Source organism: Rana temporaria, chromosome 2 (assembly GCF_905171775.1).
Source record: "Rana temporaria chromosome 2, aRanTem1.1, whole genome shotgun sequence".
Taxonomy (NCBI): Eukaryota; Metazoa; Chordata; class Amphibia; order Anura; family Ranidae; genus Rana; species Rana temporaria.
The window spans coordinates 87,706,907-87,731,042 of NC_053490.1; the positions used below are offsets into that span (position 1 = coordinate 87,706,907).

The 24,136-nt window shown below is 46.9% G+C and overlaps 2 protein-coding genes across 2 annotated transcripts in view; one reads left to right on the forward strand and one right to left on the reverse strand.

The window, feature by feature from the left end:
• Positions 1–3,115: 3,115 nt before the first annotated feature.
• On the reverse strand, positions 3,116–5,011 carry LOC120928218 (E3 SUMO-protein ligase KIAA1586-like). Its single transcript, XM_040339324.1, has one exon. It carries the CDS (start codon positions 5,009–5,011, stop codon positions 3,116–3,118), a length of 1,896 nt encoding a protein of 631 aa, XP_040195258.1.
• Positions 5,012–23,502: 18,491 nt separating this feature from the next.
• The window catches only part of ATP8A2 (ATPase phospholipid transporting 8A2), an 899,065-nt gene continuing 898,431 nt past the window's right edge, over positions 23,503–24,136 (forward strand). The window contains exon 1 of the mRNA XM_040340493.1: positions 23,503–23,635. Coding sequence (XP_040196427.1) covers positions 23,593–23,635 — 43 coding nt within the window. The 5' untranslated portion in view covers positions 23,503–23,592. The remainder of the gene's footprint in view (positions 23,636–24,136) is intronic.

Here is a 24,136-nt window from a genome sequence, read left to right on the forward strand (position 1 = left end):
CCCATCAGACAGTTGTCCCAATAAAGGCCAGCCACCCTTACTTCCTCTCGCCCCAATCAAAAACATAAATAAATTACAAAAACAGACCCATCAATCAGCCAGTTGTCCCCATACAGTCCACCCACTGCCACTTCCTGTCAAACACCCCCCCCCAATGAAAATAAAATATAACAGGCCCCTCCCCCCAAAAAATACAGCAGGCCCCTCATCAGCAATTTGTTCCCATGAGGGCCACCCACCACCGCTTCCTTTCATCCCTTTTCCCTCGGAAAAAAAAAAAACCACCCAAATAAAAAAGTTAGCCCACCATCAACCATTCGTCCCCATAAAGACCACCCACCACCTCTTCCTATAACCGCACCCCCCAAATAAATCTAAAATACAACAGGCCCCTTCCCCACCCCTAAAAAAAACCCAGCAGGCCCCTCATCAGCCATTTGTCCCCATACAGGCCACGCATCGCTGTTTCCTATCATGCCCCCCCCCACCAAAAATAAACCACAGCCCCCCTATCAGAAATCTGTCCCCACAAATAACAAAGTCCTCCCATCAGCCATTTGTTCCCATTAAGGACACCCACCACCGCTTCCTCTCACACCTCCCCCTCCAAAAAAAATGTAGGTAGGAGCTACCGTAGTGTGTATTTTTGTTATAGCCAGTGCAGGCCTGTTTGTTTTGATCTGGGGGCTGGTAGTGGTTTTAGTATAGCAGCAGGTGACTGACATGTACTTTATATCTCTGGCACCTCCTTTGTTTCCAGAGGGTTCTGGAAAAGAGGCAGGACAGAGAGTGAGAGTGACATGGAGCATATCTGGGAGCCCTGACCAATCCTCAACGAGGATTGGCAGGGGGCAGGCCTCCGATATATACCCATGGTCAGTCTGCTGGGGGAGGTTGTTGTTGGGTGGAAGAACTGAATGATGGAGTGTTAGACTGTCGCGGCCTTTGAGGGAACCCCCCTTTCTGGGGAGGTTGAACTCAGGTCAGGAGCTGGAAAGGTGCCTCTCTCTACACAGTCATTGTGAGGTGTCCTGGAACAGGAGCAGGAGGAGGCACTGCCGGGCAAGTTATTCAGGAGAAACAAAAAACCCACACAGGCCCACCATCGACTCTGCTTCCTCTCAGCCCTCAAATACCCCCCCCCAAAAAAATCTATAGCGCGGGAAATGTGGTCAGTTTACATTGGGCCCTCCTGAGAGCTGGTTGGGCCTTCACTTTCTCTCCATGCCGGCCAGTGGCTTGCTGGCTGTGCTTGAACACAACAGTCCATCGAATCCGTGGCTCTCCGGCTCCCTGGGCACTGTAGGCTGTCCCAGGACCTATTCCTCCTCTTTTCCTCTCTGCTGGCACACTGACAGTAGCCGACTCTCCTTTCCTGGCACTGAGCTTGCGGCCTGAAGCAGAAGGAGAAGCAGCAGCAGCAGCTCCCTCTTCCTCTCACATGCTCCACCTCTCTGCTCTGGGGGGGTGGCATGGTAACCCTCAGCTAGCCACGCCCCTGCTTGCTATATTTGACAAATCACAGGGCAGATCAGAGCATGATGTGTCTGCCCAATAAGATACAAGGAGGACAGAGACGCAGGGGGAGGATACTACTATATTCTGGATGTTGTTTACCCTCGGCCTGGCGGTGCTGTTTTTTAACTCTGTCACTGCCAAAAGTCTAGTCCTGATGCCCGGGACACAAGCAGATTATCAGGATTGTTCACGAGACACCATCAGACCGGGACAAGGGTCTGATTCCTAGGATTGTCCCGGGAAAAATGGGACTGTTGTCAAGTTTGCTGGTGGAGACACCGCCAGGTGGGCTAGCATTTCCTAAAGTGGAAGATCTGGGACCAGCGTCTACAAGGGAGTTGAAGGTGCTCCAGGATGCAGTTCCCAACACATTTAGCTACTTTCTATAGGGACTGGGAGTTCTTAGTCTGTAAGGGGTTGTTGCTTTTCTAACAAGAGACTGTTAGCCACAAAAGAGGAATTAATCAGAGCTGTACAGACAGAGGAATCAATTTGAGTTGTACAGAGGGAGGACGTTGTCCCTGGTTTTGTCGCTATCACATTGGGCATCCCATAATTCCTATTTCCCATCCAAGTTATTACCCCCTAATAAACATCAAACCAAAGCTGAAAGACTGTTCCTTGTCTCTGGAGAAAGTGTGAAGTTATTGGTCTGGCTGTGCAGCAGTAGGGAACTAAGGCTGCATTCACATTGTCGCCTGAAGCGCGACGCTCAAAAACGCTAGAGGGGAAAAAATACATTATTACCTATGGAGATGGTTCACATCTCCACGCCAAAACGCCTGACGCCGAACGCCTGAAGCTCAAACAAGTTCCGGACCCTTTTTTGTTGCGTGTATCGGGCGGTTTGGGTGTTTTTGAGCGTTTCCATTTCCCATAGAAAGTAATGGAAACGCTCGATTCAAGCGACTAGCGCGACAACGAGCGTTTGCTACGGGCGTTTTGTCGCTTTAATCAATAGAATATTTAACCCAGGCAGAAGATAAAAAAAATCTACCAACATAGCAACAAGTGATGAAAAGATGATAATTTTTCCTATTGGCTAAAATAAAAAACGTCGAAGTACAAAAACGTCCAACCTGGTTGGAATCGGCAGCAGAGGAGGATAATATACTATTGCGACCTTTCTTTTGCATTTTTCGATGGGATGTGAGATCTGCTACCTGCCTTATTGTTGATTGGGATGTCCTTTCCTGCATATTCCATGGTTACAATCAGTGCTTTAAGTGGGCCAAAAGAGGTGCCGGTACTCTATTAGGTGCCGGTACTCTATTCGGCGCTGGTGCTCCCCCCCCAATACTGAGCATGAAAATACCCTTAGAAAGTACCCTGAAAAAGAGCTACTGTAGAAAGAGCTACTGAACATAAATAAAATGTGCAAAAGGGTATTGAACAAAATGTTGTACAAAATGTACATAAAATAAATTATAAAAATTATAATAACATACTAACCATAAAACAGTAAACAGTAAAACATAAACCTGAGTCTTGAAGATGAAGGTTAATTTCTTTACCCCTGAAAAATATACAAAAGCAGATTCAATACAATCACAGTACATCAAATGAAAAATGAAAAATATTGTACAAATCATTTTACCTAGAAAAGGCTCCAGCACGTTTTGGGCTCCACTTTCCTTGCACTTTTGGCTTCGCAGTTTGTGAAGGCTGCACTTCTCCTCCCTTTTGCCAGCCATGTCTGCACATATGTTTGTGCATTAAACTGATCCAAGGGTGGTCCGTTGCATTTCAGGAAGATCAGATTTGAAAGCCTTTTGATGTCGAGAGAGTTTCTTTTATCTGTCAAAGTATCATTCATTGAGCTGAAAGCTCGCTCGCATTCACTTGTTGATACTGCAATGGTGTGGACAGCTTTAAGAAGAGGCTTCAGGTCTTCTGGTGTCTTGGAAGCTTTAAGGTCTTTATACTCCCTAAATCCTTGGACACTTTTCCTCTCCCCAACTCTGAATCTCTGACATAAACGTCTGACCGCTGCATCACCATATTGAATCTCAAGAGATGCAGGCCAGGAGTCAGACTGGAGGACCTTGATGTCTGAGAGGAGGTGACTGTCTGTCTTTTCAGATGAGGTTCTACTGACATGTGAGGAAGTTGTTGGAGTCATCCTGCACTTAACATTTTCAGCCAGGCTACGGAAAAATTGCCCAGGGTTGATTTTTATAACCCTCTCATTTTCATGCAGGCATACATTTCTGAAGATTTTCTTATTTTCAGCCTCAATGGCAATTTGTGTGTAGGGACCAGGTGTGGATACCATTGACTCAAACACCCGGATCTGTCGGTCCAGCTGCCTGTCGGCTTGATCCAAAGTCATGTCACGTCTCTGGAGCATTCTTGAGAGGTCACTGAGTTCTGTGAGAGCGTCATACATGATGCCAAGATTGACCACAAAAGAAACAGTAGTGAGAACATCATTGAGTCCTTTGTATTTTGCTCTCTCTCTTGAGTCCCTGCTGGTATCAGCAGCAGCACTTGTAAAGTGTACCTGCAAAGCTGGGTAGTTCTCCCATACTGCTTTCACCGTTCTCTCACTTGAAGCAACCCAACGCACTGATAAAACACGGCCTATCACAAGGAGACGCTGTCCAACACTGTGAGCACTCTCTGTTAACTCCCTTTGGTTTTTTGGGGATGCATGGTAGAGGGAGTAAAGCTGATCTAAAAATATTTTAAAGTGGTTGATTCCTCCAACCTCCTTCAAAACATCACAAACTGCCAGTTCCAGTCTGTGATTGGAACAATGCCAGACAAACAGGTAAGGGAATTTGGAACAAAGCTGCGCAGCAACTCCTGCTTTCCTCCCAAGCATCACTGAGGCTCCATCACAAGCAAATGCCAACAAATGTTCCTGTAGGTAGTGAGGGTCAAAGCCATTATTATGAAGACATTCTAACAGTGCTTCAGTGATGTCATTTGCTGTGGTCCCCTGCAGCTCAATGAGTTCAAAAAATACTGTGTCTGGCTGTTCATTGGAAATAGCTGACCGCAGGCACACGACAAGGACAGACTTTCCACTTATTGTAGTGGATTCATCAATGAGCACACACAGTTTTCTTTCATTCATCACTATGTCATTGACTACCTTCTTTTTCATTTCAGCTGCAATGTGATCCAGTATATTTGCACACGAGTTATTAGAGTGTAAAACTCTGCCCATCTTGACACCATTTAAGACTTGCAACTGGACATCTATTGGCATGTCTGTAAAGGGACGCCCATGCTTGCCAATCTTATAAGCTGTTCTAAACACATTGCAAGTTGAGGCGTATTCAGCCTTTCTCATATCTTCAATGTGTTTTTGCATTGTATTTTGTGTTGCCTTCTCTTTTATTTCAACTGCTTTCTTGTGATAAATTGAGTCTCTGTGCTCTTTAATTTTCTTTCGTAGTGAGCTTTGTTGTGCAGCCTTGTCCCTTCCATAAGACGAGATTAAGCACCCACTCCACTCCTGCGACACTCTCTGCCCTTGCTGCATGTCTACACGAGCACAAACTTGACTACACACACTACAGCCCAACTTTCGATTTTTGCTTAGCAGCCACTTGTAATTTGTGGAGAAATACTGTACTTGTGCTTGGGACCAACATTCTGGCCACTCATGCTCGGCAATGCGGCTGTTGTCATCGGTAGAAGTGATGTCACTCTCGTCCTCTACATCACTTGTGAGAACCTGATCGACCGCGGCACAAGTGCTGCTTTCATTAGCTTGTGTCTGACTCTGACCTGCAGCGATATTCTGGTTTGGTGGGGGGTCAGCCAGCGAGTCCTCTGATTCTGACCTTGTTCTTTTGCTACTTATAAGCCAGTACCTGTCAGATCACCCCAAAAAAACTAAACTGTTACATGTTGCTCAGTATCTCATCCTGATCATGTACATATACTTTCTATGGGTCTATGACCGACATTTGTCTCAGACTTAGCTTTATTTCTTGGTAATGATAATACCATTTATGTAAAGAGGTAGAGCTTATATTACAATACAGTATTAAAAAATATATATATATGTAGCGCTGACATTCTTGTATATTGATGTGTGTTTGCATACTTTAATACAACGTCTATGGACATTGCTATGTTTAAGTATTTGGAGCCATCTAGTGACCAAATACTGGTAATGCAGAGAGATGTTTTGTTTAGTATTTTGGTTGCCTTGGAGACGAGGAGAGACCCAAATACTGGTAATGCAGAGAGATGTTTTGGGTTGAGGATTTTGGTTGCCTTGGAGACGAGGGGAGACAGGAGTGTAAACAAAGGCTGCTGGATGCTGATGCCGAGCTGCTAGGGAGCCAAGGCTGAGCTCAGAGAGCTAGAGGACAGTGGCCGGATTGCAGAGACCGAGAGACACTCATCCGAGCATCAGAGAACCGGATCCATCCAGCGGAGCTAAACAGAGCTGACGGAGAAGCAAGTTGCAGTCACAGGACCCTGAACAAAAGTTACTACCTGGAGCTCCGATCCAGTGGGTGAGCGGGTCACGACCCACAGTTTGCTAAGTTTACACACAGTTAGACTCATATACAGGCCTCACTGAGATTTATAGTTCCACAGAGGAGCAGAGGAACTGAAACTGAGAAAGCTTGAGGCCTATTTAATTTGACATTTCAAGCGATTTTAAAATAGTTGTTGCAGTTACACCAGGAGCATTTTCACTTCAATTTGACTCATCAAAACTGTGGATTACAAATCACTTTAGCTAGCGAAGAAAAGAAGATCCAAGACCAAGTACTTTAAGTGAGATCTCACGCATAGCTAATAAAGTAGGGGGAGCTCCCAGGTATAAAATGTTTATGTATACTGTTTTCAAATAGCTTATGTTTAAATCAATTGTGCTGTCGTCTTACGTTGGGATGACAGCACAATTACTGTAATCACTTATTTGCATATTTCACAGTAAAATATATCTCTGGTTAAGTATCCAGTTGTTGTGGCGTACTGTTTTTCTCACTCCAAATGCAGTCAGTGGATCCTGGGGTTATAATACAGGTATTTTGTATTGTCTTACATTGTATTGTATTGCATTGCATCACAGCTGTGCCAAGGGGATTGAGCCAAGTTAGTGGGGTTTATTAGTAGAGTGCAGGCCCAAATTAAACCAGCAGCTCCTTCGGGGGTCAGTGCTACACGTGGGGGCTCGTCCGGGATTCCTGTCACTCTACAAGCAAGCCCGCCCCTTCACGCTATCATGGACCCCATCAAAGTAGTCCAATGGTGCGAAGCAGAAGGGACACGCTCAGAAGCGAGCGTGGTCATTGAACTTCCAGGGAGCGACTGGGGAAAGAAACAAATTAAAGAGGTGGTACAAGTATTGTCCCCGGACAGAAAGGCTTACGTGGTCGCAGTGAAACCCGATCCTGGGACCGACTGCACCTATGCACTGATAGAGTGGGAACGGGATGTCCCTGAAAACTTCCACGGTGCCAGTATAAAATTGTCCGAAAAGACAGAGTTCCATCTGACACACCCCAGCAAACATGAAGGGCGCTCTCCCAGTCAAAAGCAGTTAGAACCTTTAGACAGGAAAGCAGAGGCTGCTGTTAAATCACTGGCAGAACGACAGCTGGCTGATCTGAAGCGACAGTACTGTAACATACAGGAGAGGTTTCAGGAGACCTCCAGTATGATAGCTGAACGCATTAATGGGTTATGTGTCATTTTGGAGGACCAGAAAGATGGCCAGATAACACCCAACACTGGGAAGGTACTGAAGAAACGCACCCAGGGCCGCTTGCAGGAAGTAACCATCCGGAAGGATTTCCACATTGACGGCCAGATAGGAGAAAGAGGGCAGAAGGACAAACTGTCCTACACCAGCCTCCTACACCAAATAGAGTTGGGGCTACAGAAAGGATATCTGGAATTGGAAATTAGAGAGGCTGTAATCCATGCCATCAGCCCAGGTTCAAGTGTTAGGGGCATGTTGGAGAGGAAGAGTGGATTGACCTTGAACCAGCTAAAGAGGATACTGAAAAGCTATTATGAGGAGGAAGATGCCACTGAGCTGTTTCATCGACTGATAAATATGACACAGGATAATAGAGAGAATCCTCAGAACTTCCTATTTCGGGCCATTGAGCTCAAGGACCGCCTGCTGTTCACATCAAAGGAAGAAGGAAATGGAGAGCATTTTGGAGCCGAGCTAGTTAGGAGGAAATTTAGGAGATCTGTGACTACGGGATTGAGGAGTGACTATATCAAGCTACAACTGAAGCAGTATTTGGAAGATCCCTCAACTCCGGATGAGGTCCTCATTGAGAAAGTGAATGAAGCGGATAAAATGGAGATTGAGAGGGACCAAAAACAGGGGAAACTTCAACCTCCTAGCACCACAAGTGCTAAAATACAGCAGATAGGTGTCCCCTCAGACACTCAGGAACTTAATGTATTGGCAACAAGCGCTGAACAGGGATCATGGCTTTCACCTATTCACCACCTACCCGTAGGTCAGACTGAACTGGAGAAGCTGTTCCAAACCCAGAAAGAAATACTGGAGATGATGACCATGTTGATGATTCGTCTGGTGAAACCCCAGACAGAAGAAGTCCTGCCACTCAAGGCTCCAGAGACTCCTACCATTAATCATCCTATGAAACAAACACAGAGAGTCTGCTTCAAATGTGGAGGAGTAGGACATCTCAGGCGAGTGTGCCCAAGCCCAGTAACTGAAACAAAATCCAAACAACTGGGGGAAAAACTTCAGAGGGCCCCAGTGAAGGAGTCAACTGGGCGCCCGGTCGCAATAGCGAACTCCACACCGACTCATATACCCCTGACCACTGAGGTCACCAACAAGCCAGGAGGGAAAAGAGAGAGACCCCCAAAACCAAAGGCGAAGGTGCAAGCCACCAGGCAGGTCAAAGGTACTGCAATCAGTGGATTTCCCCCCAAGCTAGTGGGACCCTCCCCAATTGTTCCCATCCAAGTAGAGGAGATTTATACGAAAGCCCTGCTGGACACTGGAGCCCAAGTAACCTTGCTCTACAGGGATTTCTATGACAGACATCTCAAGCACCTGCCATTACAGAAATTGGAGGAACTAGAGATATGGGGATTAGGCACCCAGAACTTCCCATATGATGGTTACCTGCCGGTCAGACTCACCTTCGACCCAAGTACAGCAGGAGAGGCTGAGACTTTTGACACCTTGGCCATAGTGTGCCCTCGTCCCCCAGGGGCTGACAAAAATTCCCTCATGATTGGGACGAACACTGACTTGGTGAGGAGGCTACTTGCACCGCTTGTGCTGCAGAAGGGGACCCTCCCCACTAAAATACATCCAATGTTGGCCCAGACATACCGAGACCTTAGACAGGAGGAAGAGGCTCCTGAAGAGGGAGTGGGAAAAATCTGGCTCCTGGATAGGGAAAAGAGGTTAGTCCAGCCAGGTGAAGTAGTCTGCCTGAGAGCCTCCGTCAAGTTAAGCTGGAAAAAACCAGGTCCTTTCATTGTCCTTGAAAATACAAGCCAGGAAGAAAAAAAGGGGTTAGAACTTATCCCTGAAGTATTGCCCACCAGGGCATTGAAGAGGACTCACGGCAAAGTTCCAGTCAGTGTCCGCAACACAGCAGCTGTGCCAGTTAGGGTGCCAGCCAGACTACTGTTAGGACAGGTCAGCCCAGCAACTCCAGTCGCAGCATGTGGTTCGACGGAAGGACCAGCAGCAGAAATCCCTGTAGAAGAATTCTGCCCAAAGAATACGCCTCTTACTCCTGCATGGAGAGAAAGAGCTAAAGCCCAACTTCTGAGATGGAGGGCAGCTTTCTCAAAAAGTGAATTTGATGTGGGTTTGGCAAAGAGTGCCACCCACCGAATTCGACTGGAGGAAGACAAGCCGTTTCGTGAAAGGGTTAGGCGAATCCCATTGGGAGATCTGGAAGATTTGAGGGAACAACTGGCTGAACTCAAGAGGACTGGCATTATCCGGGAGTCCAGGAGTCCTTATGCCTCCCCAATAGTGGTGGTCAGGAAGAAGAACGGGTCCCTACGCCTATGTATCGATTACAGGACCCTGAACCGGAGGACCATTCCTGACCAGTACACCACACCTCGGATAGAGGATGCTCTGCAGAGCCTGTCGGGAGCAAAGTGGTTCAGTGTTCTGGACTTAAAGAGTGGGTATTATCAGATCCCCATGTGCCCTGAAGACAAAGAGAAGACCGCTTTTATCATCCCAGTCGGATTCTTTGAGTTCAACCGAATGCCGCAAGGCCTGTCTGGGGCCCCAGCAACGTTCCAGAGGTTGATGGAAAAAACAGTGGGTGACATGAACCTACTTGAAGTACTAGTTTACCTGGATGACATCATAGTATTTGGAAGAACGTTGGAAGAGCACGAAGAACGCCTGGAGAAGGTCCTGAAGAGACTTCATGATGAAGGTCTGAAGCTCTCTATGGAAAAATGCCAGTTCTACCAGCCCTCAGTGAATTACCTGGGACACATTGTGTCTGAAGAGGGAGTGGCAACCGATCCCAAGAAGTTAGAAGCTGTCACTTCTTGGCCAAGACCCACCAACGTGACTGAACTCAGGTCATTCTTAGGTTTCTGTTCGTACTACAGAAGGTTCGTGGAGGGGTTCGCTAAAATAGCCCACCCACTCACTGAGCTCCTGAAGAAACAGGAAGAAGTTAGTGTAAGCCCAGATCAGTCAAGGAAGCCAAAAGAAGGGCCCAGAAGGAAGAAAGAGTCCATCCAGGACCAGTGGACTCCAGGATGTGAGGAAGCCTTCAGACAATTGAAGTGGAGCCTTACCACTGCTCCGGTTTTGGCCTATGCAGACCCTGCCAAACCATACGAGTTGCATGTGGATGCCAGCCATGACGGACTGGGAGGAGTGCTCTATCAAGAGCATGAAGGGCATCTGCAGCCGATCGCCTATGTGAGCAGAAGTTTGATTCCTGCCGAAAGAAACTATCCGACTCACAAGCTTGAATTTCTGGCTCTGAAGTGGGCAGTGGTAGACAAGTTGAAGGATTACCTTTATGGGGCTGAATTCGTGGTAAAGACGGACAACAACCCCCTCACATACCTGCTCACCACTGCAAAGCTGGACGCCACCGGTCACAGGTGGCTAGCTGCTCTCTCGGCATTTACCTTCAGCCTGAAGTACAGACCAGGGGTTGGTAATCGAGATGCGGATGCTCTATCAAGAAGGCCTCATGACCCCCGAAATCCATCAGAAGACTGGACTCAACTTACTCCAGAGGGGGTAAGAGCCCTTTGTGAAGGGACAAGTCTACATGGTAGAGGTGGGGCCAGAGCTGAAGAAGTGGGAGTATCCTCAGCGGGAGTACCCAGGTGCTATTGCAACGTCTCCCAGGTTGTACAAGATGGTCTCCCCAAGCTATCCAGAAAGGATCTCAGGAGAGATAAGGAGGAAGATCCACTGTGTGGGCTGGTGCTGAAGGCATTGGAACATCAACAGTCTGATGTGCTGCAGAAGAGCCCCAAGAAGGAAGCCCAGCTGATACTGAAAGAATGGGATCGGTTGCAGTTGCAACAAGGGGTGGTCTACCGAAGGGGCCCCTCTGATGATCCAGAAGCAAAGTGGCAGCTGCTCCTGCCGGAAAAGCACAGAGAGAGGGTACTGATTGCTTTACACGATCATCATGGTCATTTGGGAGCCGAGAGGACTTTCCAACTAGTAAGGGACAGGTTCTACTGGCCTCACATGAGGAAAGAAGTGGAGAGTTACTGTCATTCTTGCCTCAGGTGTATACAACGAAAGACATTGCCCCAGAGGGCTGCTCCAATGGGCCATTTGGAGAGCCAGGGACCAATGGACCTGGTCTGCATAGACTTTCTTTGTTTGGAATCCGATCTGAGTGGGCAGGGGGACATCTTGGTGGTAACAGATCACTTTACCCGTTATGCCCAAGCATTTCCTACTAGAGACCAGCAAGCAACCACAGTAGCAAAGACTCTCGTGGAAAAGTTCTTCGTCCATTATGGCTTACCTCAACGGATACATTCGGACCAAGGAAGGGACTTTGAGAGCAAATTAATAAAAAGACTGTTGGATCTACTAGGCATACAAAAGTCCAGGACTAGTCCTTATCACCCACAAGGGGACCCTCAACCGGAAAGGTTCAACAGGACTCTCCTGAATATGTTGGGGACGTTGACTGCGGAACAGAAACCCCATTGGAGTAAACACATTACTGCACTGGTTCATGCCTACAACAGTACCAAAAGTGACGCCACTGGGTATTCACCTTACAGATTGATGTTCGGCCGTGAAGCCCGATTACCAGTCGACCTGGCTTTTGGTTCCTCCTTGGATCACACATCAGAGACCTCCCATAGAGGGTATGTGGATAGGCTGCAGAGGAGCCTGAAGATAGCTTACGAGCAGGCTCAAGCCACCTCGAACTCCAGAGTCAACAGGAACAAGAAAAACTTTGACCTGAAAGTAAGAGTTCAGGATCTTCAACCAGGTGACCGGGTTTTGCTGAGGAATCTAGGCATCCCAGGCAAGCATAAGTTGGCTGATCGTTGGAGATCACAGCCTTATGTTGTGTGTAGGAAGCTTCCAGGGCTCCCAGTGTATGAAATCAAGCCAGAAGGAAACACTGGGCCAATAAAAACCTGGCATCGGAATCACCTTTTACCTCTCACTGAGGCAGTCAGGATAAGCACAGAGGAGGAATTCCCATCCACATTCACCGATGTGTGTAGGCCAATAACCAGATCTCAGCCTGCACCATCTACAGATGAAGATGAGGAAGTGAAGAATTGGGTTGGCTGTGGCCTCCGGAAACTTCAGAAACAGATGCTGATATCTCTTCAGAAGTAGAGGAGGCTAATAACGGAACTCTCAGGGCAGAGGCCCCAGAATTTGTGCCGGCAACTCATCTTGCAGAAGAGCCCAGTACTCTTATTTACTCTCCATTTTTAGTCACTGAGAGGAGGGATGACGACATTTGTCAAAAAGGAATGGATACCCCGAAAGTGCAAAGAGCAAAGAGAGACATTCGCCCACCACGCAGACTGACTTATGATACATTGGGCGAATGCTCTGAAGCATCTCAGTTTGTCAGCAAAAGAAACCTTGAACTGTCTGGTCCCTCTACTTTTGATTCAGTAAGGGACAACCCCACCTCACCCCTTGGCACATCTGTACCAGACACAGTAGTATCAGCTGTGAGTGCACAGGATAGCTCCCCATCATATGACAATTGGTGGGAAGCTCCTCTGTCTGTATTGTATAACCGTATAGAGGCTAAAATGCAGAATAGAGTTAGCAATTTGAACCTCTTTGGAGGACCAAAGAGATAAAGTAGGGGGAGTATGTAGCGCTGACATTCTTGCATATTGATGTGTGTTTGCATACTTTAATACAACGTCTATGGACATTGCTATGTTTAAGTATTTGGAGCCATCTAGTGACCAAATACTGGTAATGCAGAGAGATGTTTTGTTTAGTATTTTGGTTGCCTTGGAGACGAGGAGAGACCCAAATACTGGTAATGCAGAGAGATGTTTTGGGTTGAGGATTTTGGTTGCCTTGGAGACGAGGGGAGACAGGAGTGTAAACAAAGGCTGCTGGATGCTGATGCCGAGCTGCTAGGGAGCCAAGGCTGAGCTCAGAGAGCTAGAGGACAGTGGCCGGATTGCAGAGACCGAGAGACACTCATCCGAGCATCAGAGAACCGGATCCATCCAGCGGAGCTAAACAGAGCTGACGGAGAAGCAAGTTGCAGTCACAGGACCCTGAACAAAAGTTACTACCCGGAGCTCCGATCCAGTGGGTGAGCGGGTCACGACCCACAGTTTGCTAAGTTTACACACAGTTAGACTCATATACAGGCCTCACTGAGATTTATAGTTCCACAGAGGAGCAGAGGAACTGAAACTGAGAAAGCTTGAGGCCTATTTAATTTGACATTTCAAGCGATTTTAAAATAGTTGTTGCAGTTACACCAGGAGCATTTTCACTTCAATTTGACTCATCAAAACTGTGGATTACAAATCACTTTAGCTAGCGAAGAAAAGAAGATCCAAGACCAAGTACTTTAAGTGAGATCTCACGCATAGCTAATAAAGTAGGGGGAGCTCCCAGGTATAAAATGTTTATGTATACTGTTTTCAAATAGCTTATGTTTAAATCAATTGTGCTGTCGTCTTACGTTGGGATGACAGCACAATTACTGTAATCACTTATTTGCATATTTCACAGTAAAATATATCTCTGGTTAAGTATCCAGTTGTTGTGGCGTACTGTTTTTCTCACTCCAAATGCAGTCAGTGGATCCTGGGGTTATAATACAGGTATTTTGTATTGTCTTACATTGTATTGTATTGCATTGCATCACAGCTGTGCCAAGGGGATTGAGCCAAGTCAGTGGGGTTTATTAGTAGAGTGCAGGCCCAAATTAAACCAGCAGCTCCTTCGGGGGTCAGTGCTACATATATATATATATATATATATATATATATATATATATATACATACAGTACAGTATTAAAAAGTAAAAAAAAAGTGTGTGTATGTATATATACACACACACACACCCCAATATGATACAGCAGTAATTTATATATATATATATATATATATATATATATATATATATATATATATATATATATATATATATATATTTTACAAACCCTCTCTTAGACGAAACCTAACATTTGATTTTGCTGCTAAAATTACATAAACCAGCTGATGATGTCAGAAACTAAAAAAAGAGAAGATAAAATGGGCACAAAGCATGACAAGGGACAGACACCACAGAAAATAGATAGAATAATGGATGTTATTCATCAGTCTGAGCAGTCCATGTGCAAGCTTGCAACAATAATCATACAATGAACATCTTCCTACTTTTCAAGACGGTTTAAAATAAACATAAAAGGAAAATAACAGGGCAAGTCTGCATGGCTGTCTGAAACGAGCCATGATAAATTGCAGAGTTCCTAATCATACATGGCATGGACTCACCTGTGTATTACACCAGAAGGATGGAGAGGTGATGGGGAATTACATCTCACAGGATTGTAATATATGGTATGGTAACATGGCGAATGTTATAGCGGCCTGACACCGCCATCATCATCAGTATGGCGGGACGTGTATGAAAACAATCAGTCCCATCCATAGTATAGAGTCTATACTAATGATAAATTGTCACTTTGTATGAAATCCTCACCCCGGATCATTAGATTAGTGAATGGAGTTTGGGCACAGACAGTAATAGATTTGTAGCTGTACTCCGCCATCTCTGCACTCCTATGGATGGGACTGATTGTTTTCATACACGTCCCGCCATACTGATGATGATGGCGGTGTCAGGCCGCTATAACATTCCCCGGCAGGCAGCATGTGAAGTGCACGGGTTAAAGATGTATAGGACCCGGCACCGCAATCTATTGGTTTAGCACGGGGGTGTGTGAAAGGCAGCCCAGCGAAGAGCCAATCAGAGTGCTCGTGGGCGTAGCCACCTAACCCGGTGTGCAAGTCTCAGCAGCACGCTGGAGCCATGGTGTGGGCGGGGCTGAGAGATTCTGGAGTAACACCCGCCCTCCAACCTCCACTATGCGCTATGAGTGATGCTCTATAGAGCTAGAGGGAGAGACTCATTGTAGAAGACATTACTATGTTCTATGTAGAAGACATTGCTAGACCCATAGTACCTTACTATCCTCCCTCCACTGTGCGCTATGAGTAATGCTCTATAGAGATAGATGAGGGAGAGAATCATTGTAGAAGACATTGTTAGATTTGTAGTAGAAGACATTACTATGTTCATTGTAGAAGACATTGCTAGACCCATAGTAGAAGACCTTACCTTACTATCCTCCCTCCACTGCGCGGTATGAGTAATGCTCTAGAGAGATAGATAAAGGAGAGAATCATTGTAGAAGACATTGTTAGATTTGTAGTAGAAGAAATTACTATGTTCATAGTAGAGAATACATTGCTATATTCATTGTAAAAGACATTGCTTTTATTCTATCTATTTTCTGTGGTGTCTGTCCCTTGTCATGCTTTGTGCCCATTTTATCTTCTCTTTTTTTAGTTTCTGACATCATCAGCTGGTTTATGTAATTTTAGCAGAAAATGCACCAATATATTGCAAACCATAGCAGCTATGGTTTGCAATATATTGGTGCATTTTCTGCTAAAATTACATAAACCAGCTGATGATGTCAGAAACTAAAAAAAGAGAAGATAAAATGGGCACAAAGCATGACAAGGGACAGACACCACAGAAAATAGATAGGAGAAGTGTATACATATCAGTCTGTGAGCAGCCATAGTAGCAACAAAACATCACTCACCAGACGCGGTCCCTGGGCTGCATGATGTTGTAGGAAGAGCGGCCGCTTGATGATGACAGCGGGAGGTAAGCAGCGGCCGCGGTCAGGATGGGGTTAACACAGACCGCGGCCACCGCTCATCTCCAGCTATACGGGCATTCCTAAAGGCGGAAGAGAAGGCTCCTGTCCTCAGACATGCAGGAAGCGCAGGCAGGGGATAGATACCGCACGGGCCGGCCGCGCTGGAGTTAGTTACACTCAGGCCGGTTCTAGCAATAGGCAGGAGGCATTTTGAAACTACATGCCTTATGGCGCCAGGCCGCCAGCGAATACACCCTGGACACCTCTATCCTGAGCCTGCAGTGCCTAGCAGAAGAAGAGGGGAGAGAGCCGGGACACAGAGCAGCCGGCCGGAAGTGCTGCAGGGACTATGGAACCGGCCGTGGTGGGTGAGATGGCCGCCCTGCAGCATGTACCTCTGGTATTGCAGTGATATCCGGACCGCTCCCCCTCCTCCTGGTCGCTGAGGGATCTGTTGTGGGAGGACAGGCAGCAGCGCCGCTCTCCTGGAGGTGAAACCATCACCACCGCTGGCTCAGGTATAGTAAAAGCACAGGCAGCATGCTCGGTGCTACAGTCTGCACCCAGTCACATGAAATAAAACATTTACTCTGTTGTCAAGTTTTATTGTGCATTGCACTGTGTACAGAGAGGAACTGGTGTGTGTGTGTGTGTGTGTGGTAAGGGGGGGGTACTGGTACTGAGAGGAACTAATGTGTGTGTGTGATGAGGGTCTGATGTGCAGGGGGGTACTGGTACAGAGAGGAACGAATGTGCGGTGGTGGCGGGGTACTGGTACATAGAGGAACTAATATATATGTGTGTGATGGGGGGGGTCTGATGTGCAGGGGGCCCCCTGCACATCAGACCCCCCCATCACACACATATATATTAGTTCCTCTATGTACCGGTACCCCCCCACCACCGCACATTCGTTCCTCTCTGTACCAGTACCCCCCTGCACATCAGACCCCCCTCATCACACACATTAGTTCCTCTCTGTACCAGTCCCCCCCCCCCCCACCACCACACATTAGTGCCTCTCTGTACCAGTACCCCTCTGCACATCAGACCCCCCCCATCACACACATATATATTAGTTCCTCTATGTACCAGTACCCCCCCACCACCGCACATTCGTTCCTCTCTGTGTGTGTGTGTGATGAGTGGGGGGGGGGGGTCTGATGTGCAGGGGGGTACTGGTGTACCCCCCTGCACATCAGACCCCCCCCCCCCCACTCATCACACACACACACACATTAATTCCTCTCTGTACCAGTACCCCCCTGCCAGGGGGGTACTGGTACAGAGAGGAATTAATGTGTGTGTGTGTGATGAGGGGGGGGGGTCTGATGTGCAGGGGGGTACTGGTACAGAGAGGAACGAATGTGCGGTGGTGGGGGGGTACTGGTACATAGAGGAACTAATATATATGTGTGTGATGGGGGGGTCTGATGTGCAGAGGGGTACTGGTACAGAGAGGCACTAATGTGTGGTGGTGGTGGGGGGGGGGGGTACTGGTAAAGAGAGGAACTAATGTGTGTGATGAGGGGGGGGGGGGTCTGATGTGCAGAGGGGTACTGGTACAGAGAGGCACTAATGTGTGGTGGTGGTGGGGGGGGGGGGTACTGGTAAAGAGAGGAACTAATGTGTGTGATGAGGGGGGGGGTCTGATGTGCAGAGGGGTACTGGTACAGAGAGGCACTACACTAATGTGTGGTGGTGGTGGGGGGGGGGGGGGGTTTACTGTTAAAGAGAGGAACTAATGTGTGTGATGAGGGGGGGGTCTGATGTGCAGGGGGGTACTGGTACAGAGAGGAACGAATGCGCGGTTGTGGGGGGGGGTACTGGTACATAGAGGAACTAATATATATGTGTGTGATGGGGGGGTCTGATGTGCAGGGGCCCCCTGCACATCAGACCCCCCCATCACACATATATATTAGTTCCTCTATGTACCAGTACGGTACCCCCCCACCACCGCACATTCGTTCCTCTCTGTACCAGTACCCCCCTGCACATCAGACCCCCCCCCCACTCATCACACACACACACACACATTAATTCCTCTCTGTACCAGTACCCCCCTGCCAGGGGGGTACTGGTACAGAGAGGAATTAATGTGTGTGTGTGTGATGAGGGGGGGGGGTCTGATGTGCAGGGGGGTACTGGTACAGAGAGGAACGAATGTGCGGTGGTGGGGGGGTACTGGTACATAGAGGAACTAATATATATGTGTGTGATGGGGGGTCTGATGTGCAGAGGGGTACTGGTACAGAGAGGCACTAATGTGTGGTGGTGGTGGGGGGGGGGGGGTACTGGTAAAGAGAGGAACTAATGTGTGTGTGGGGGGGGGGTGCCTGTCACTCACCAGTACTCTTCAGAAGTTGGATTCCAAAGCAAAGTCCGATGTTCTTTGCTGCACCGTCCGACTCCTGACTCCTAGGAGGACCAGTCACCCACTCAGGTCGCCGCACTGATCGCTCCTCACAGGCGCGCGGGAAGGAGTTGACGTCACCTAACGTGAGGTCAACTCCCTGCCTGCGCCTGCCTGAGCCGTACTCTGCACACGACCCGCCCCCTCCACTAGCTGCCCAGCCAGCGACATTAGGGAGGAGAGACTGCCAGCTCTCCGCTGCGCTCCGGTACCGGAAACCCACGTACTGGGCGCACGGAGAGGTGCTGGTACTCTCCAGGGCAATTTTTGGAAGTGGCGGTACTGAGTACCGCCGCGTTCCGGCCCACTTCAAGCACTGGTTACAATTGTGTAACAAAGCTGATTTGACCTCTTTTTAACTAAAGGGTCTACTCAAGTTGGTAAGGAGCCAATCTATTTATTCACGTCGGGTGAATGTTATTTTGGTGGAGGCTTCAACTGTTTTTCTTCAGACACAGATCTCACCTTAAGAAAAAATTATTTCTATGGACTTTTGGGAACACTTGTTGATTACATAGAGTTTCACCTATTTTCATATATATATATATTTTTTTATTTCATTTACCACTTTTAATTTTTATTTTTTTCATAAGCACATACTTGGATGTTTTCATATATGGACTATTATTCATTCATCACTATGTTTATTCACGTTTATATATGTTTACTAATTTGCTAGGCGTTTTTTGTTGAATTACTGAATCAAGGTCTCAGTAATAATTCACCTGCTTTCAGAAATTGAGGCTTTTATGATAAGAACAACAGCTGCAGTGGTGACATCATGTTTACATTATGTGTGTATTACATTGTGTATTACACAGCTCATCCTTCATTAGCTCCACACTGTTCTTCCAAGCACAGGTAGAGGCAGGTGAGCACACACAGTGAAGAGGTCTTCTGGATCTTGTGTGTTTTAACATCTTCCAATTACTCCCTATAATTTTTTGCAGCTTATGAAATAAATAGACAACATATGCCGAGAATGGAAAATCATACTTATACACTACCACTGCTGGAAAGTGCATTATACTTGAGAATGAAAAAAAAAAACACACCAGTTGCTACAAGGCAGGGTGCAGAACAGGGCAAATGAAGGGCTGGGAACATAGGTGTGGTGTCCCAGTACAGGTATTTGCTGTAGGCCCTGTCAGATTGAGACCCTTGGCTTGTGGGGCCTCCCCTGCAGGGACTCAGCTAGTCATGATGTGATTTATACTGTTATGGTTGATAATACACTTATTAGGTGTGTATAGCTTTAAGAGGTTTAGTCAGTCATTTTATGTTTAGTCAGAGTGTATTAGAGTCAGGAGGACTAAGTGCTAGACAAGACCTTATTGTGTTGTATTATACTTTAACTTGTAACAAACTTTAAATGTAAGTTCCAAGGGGAATACAGATAAGTCTCTATGATCCACAGCTCTCAACCAATGGGCTTCAGTCTCATCATGCCCTTATAAGGGGATGTAGTTCCTGTTTAGTGCAGTCAAGTACTACACACAGTTCCTGGCATAGCAGAGCAGAGTACAGTCAGAGGAGAAGCAGTGCAAGCCAGAGGTCTCCAGTTCAGGAGAAAGTACAGCAAAGCGTGGAGTATCCCTAAATACTACAGAATCAGTACTTCAGCACAATTATCGGATCAATCCGTTATTCCGGCGAAAAGCCTCAAGTCTACCGACACCTCAGTAAGTGCATCTATTCTTCAGCCTAGTCAAGCATAGGCCCAGTATTACTAACCCGGCCCCAGCAGCCGAGGATATATGATAAGCCAAGCCCAAGCATTACCAGCTGTGTGGTCCTCTAGAGACTGTCTGTGGAACCTTTGCGACACTCTGTGTGAACGCTGTGAAGATTTTGACACCTGTCTTCATGCCAGTAAAGCCTTCGTTATATTGACCCCTGTTGTGGACTGTGTTATTACCATCCTAGCTAGCGGGGATACGGAGGCCCCCGGAGCTGTAGTTTCCCAGGGTATACCCAGACTACAGTGGCGTCACGTGACAGAGAGGGTTAATACCATCCGACCCTCACTAAGGGTTAATACCACCAGGCCCTGGGCTCCTAGCCCCAAGAACCAAGTAGCTAACCATCAAGCGCATGTGCGTGGCCGTGGGGCTCACCCTCCCCGGTAACCACATAGGCGTGTGCACAGGGTGTGCTAGATGTGCCTGGGCACACCCTAATCACTCAGTGCAGCACAGATTTTCTTTACTGCCCTGGCTCCCCGCCACAGCGCTTCCTACCTTTCGACCCCTTTCACACTGAGGAGTTTTTCAGGCGGTACAGCGCTACAACTAGCGCTGCTATACCGCCTGAAAAACTCCTTCACTGCCTACTCAACGTGAAAGCCCGAGGGTTTTTACACTGCGGCGATGCGCTGGCGGGAGAGAAAAAAATCTCCTGTCAGCAGCATCTTTGGAGCGGTGAGAGGAGCGGCGTGTATACCGCTCCTTCCCATTTAAAACAATGGGAAACCACGGCAATACCGTCCGCAATGCGCCTCTGCATAGGCGCATTGTGGTATTAACCCTTTATCGGTCGCTAGTGGGGGTTAATACCGCACCGCTAGCGGCCGATTCCCGCGGCAATCCCGGCGGTATAGCGCCGCAATTTTCAGCGGCGCTATACCGCGCTATGAAGTTTGAGCTAATAAAATAGACTCAGTCACCAGCTCTCTGCTCACGGGGCTGTGAGAACCGAGCGATCGGCAGTGTTCGATCACTCGGTTCTCAGTGTTAGAGGCGCCGGGGGACAGATGCAGCATCCAGCTAGTTAAGTATGAATCAAAAGGAAATAAAACATACTCCTCTTTTAGGCCGGATTCAAACTTGTGCGGTGCGAATTTCAGCTCTCTTATGTCTGCAGAGAGATAAGAGAACTGTTCAGCAGATCATCTCCGTTTTAGCTGTGAATTTGGAGACCTCGGAGAGGGGAGGGGGAGGGGGGAAGTGTATTGAGGTGAATCAGAGAAATCCTGATGAGAAATGAACACATGTGCGAACCATAGAAGATAATGGGCCTGAATTTGCACCTGAGCCGCACCGCAATGCCTAGAAAAGGCACGCGTTTTTTCGGCAATGCGCAGTGCGAATGCATCGCACATATGAGAACCAGCCTCATTGAAAACAATGTATTTTATAATGTTATGCGAAATGGATGCAGTTTAAGCCGCAACCAATTCGCATAGGTGTGAACCCGGCCTAAATCAGTGTTACCGTTTGGGCTGTCTTACCACTGGGTTTGCTGTGAACGGTCTTGCTTTACTTAAATACAAGTGCTCAGATGCAGTGAAGATCCGCTTTAAAGTGGAGTTCTGCCGTTTTTTTTGTTAAAGTCAGCAGTTACAAATACTGCAGCTGCTGACTTTTAAAATAAGGACACTTACCTGTCCAGGGCGCCCGCGATGTCGGCACCCGAATCTATCGCTCGGCTCTCAGGTACTGCCGCCGCCATCTTTGGTAAGGGAATCAGGAAGTGAAGCCTTGCGTCTTCACTTCCTGGTTCCCTACTGCGCATGCTTGACTTGCGCTGCGCAATCCCACTGGTCCCTGCTGTCTTTTGGGACCTGTGTGTTTCCCAGAAGACAGCAGGGGAGGATGGAGAAGGCGCCGGGAGTGGCGTAGATACCTGCGGGTGACTCGGGTATCTATGCCCAGAAGTGGGAGCAAAATACCTGTATTGCACAGGTATATGCTCCCCCCTGAAAGGTGTCAATTGTGACACCGGGAAGTTCTATTTTTGGGTGGAATATTTGCACTTTTTGCACATAGTCATGCTACATGCATACGGCAGCCCATTCAAATTCTATTCCAAGTGTAGCTCGCTCACTTTTTGAAGTTTGAGCATTACATGTTTTTTACAGCACCTTTGCCCAACCCCTCCCAATTGTCTGTTTTACTGCATTTGGGGGTGTTCCATAAACAACAAATGCACGTATGGCATGTGCAAGCCATGCAATTGAAAGCATGCTTATGAAACGCTATGGTGTGAATCCAGCCTCAGATCATACCTAGAGTTCATCTCTAGCTCCTATTCACACTAGTGCGTCGTCTCCTGCGTTTTGATGCATGACAAATGGAAATCACATTATTCTCTATGATGCCCGTTCACGTGAATGCAGCACAGTACAGTGCGTTTTTTGAAAAGGTGCGAGTGCTTCTTTTGGTGCAGTGCAGCAGGTTTTTTTTTACCCAATACATTTCAATGGGGCTGCATGGAAAGCACATGTAAAATACACATACATGCATTTTCAGTGCATTTTTGAATTTCGTGTATAAAAGTTAGTCCTCCACCTACAAAAAAAAAAAAGCATGAAAATGCATCAAAAATAAATAATATTTTTTTTTTTGAGTAAAGGGATGGGGAGGGGGTGGAGAGGGTAACAAGATATAGAAAGAGAGGAAAATTAGAAGTATTGGGAAACCAGGACGAAGGAGGGAGGAGGGGGGGGGGGAGTGGGGTTCCTTTCCATCGCTCTCTTAACTCTTTGATATCGTTTAATTAGGTAGAAGAGATGAAATGTAATATCCTGTAACGTAATTCTTGAAATAAATAAAGAATTTATAAAAAAATAAAAATAAAATAAAATAATAAAAATAAAGCAGCACTAGTGTGAATTTAGGCTTAATCATTTTTTGTAACTGTAACATTTTATTTAATCACTACCTACACAGCAAATGCAATAAAAAAATGCCAAATAATATGTATCGATTTTTACATTGGGATTTTCTGATCTAGCAACAGAGATCTCCTCCTTATGCATTCTCCCTGGATAAAATCCATCATTATGTATCCTTCTAGGATAAAATCCATCTCTATGCATCCTCCCTGTATAAAATCCATCCTTATGCATTATTCTAGGATAAAATCCATCTCTATGCATCCTTCTAGGATAAAATCCATCTCTATGCATCCTCCCTGTATAAAATCCATCTCTATGCATCCTCCCTGTATAAAATCCATCTCTATGCATCCTCCATGTATAAAATCCATCTCTATGCATCCTCCCTGGATAAAATTCATCCTTATGCATCCAACAATACTGAGCAGTCGTAAGGCCTGTTGTGCTGTGCTTTGCATTCAGCAGGCTAATACCTGTATGCAGTGAGTGTAAGCCTATAAGCCCAGGCTGGCTGCACTCCCCTCTGGAGCATGGGTGACTTCCTGTGTGTGTGCCCCCCCCCCCCCCCCTCCCTGTTGTCAGTGAGTGTGTGGCTGGGAGGGATGCATTAGCAGCTCTCTGCAGATAGGTGTACTGTATCCTCATCTACATTTCCTGGTGTGCTGCAGCCTCTTTAAAAACAATGTCCTTGCAGAGGAAATCAAAGAAGATCCACTCCTCAGGGGGTAAGTGTCTCTTTAAGATTGGGGGGTTAGTGATCGGAGGAGGAGAGAGACTGTTAGATGGAAATAATGGCATGATGACGCCTTCTGTATTGTTTTCTCTGCATCTCCATCCATCTGCCTCTGTCTATATGATCATGTTTATAATATAAAGCAGCAATGGCTGTGCATTGGGTGTCATGTCATCAGATCATTGTCATACCCTGGTAGGGGTGGTGCACACAGCTGTCACTCTAGCCTGGGGGATCACTAGCTGTCAATGTTCCCTGACTCATCTGTTCTGTAATTGTATAGGAGGAACACATGACAGTGCAGCCATGGCCAGGTACAGAGCTGTCAGCTCAGAGCATTGTTGTGCTGCACCATTCAGCACGCACATGTGTTCAAGTCAGCAGCTTTCTGTGCTGGGGGGAATGGCAGATCATTGGCTGCTTCTGTGTATTTATATAATAGTATTAAACATACACTTCATTAGATACCATTACAAGGTGCTTACCTCTGTGC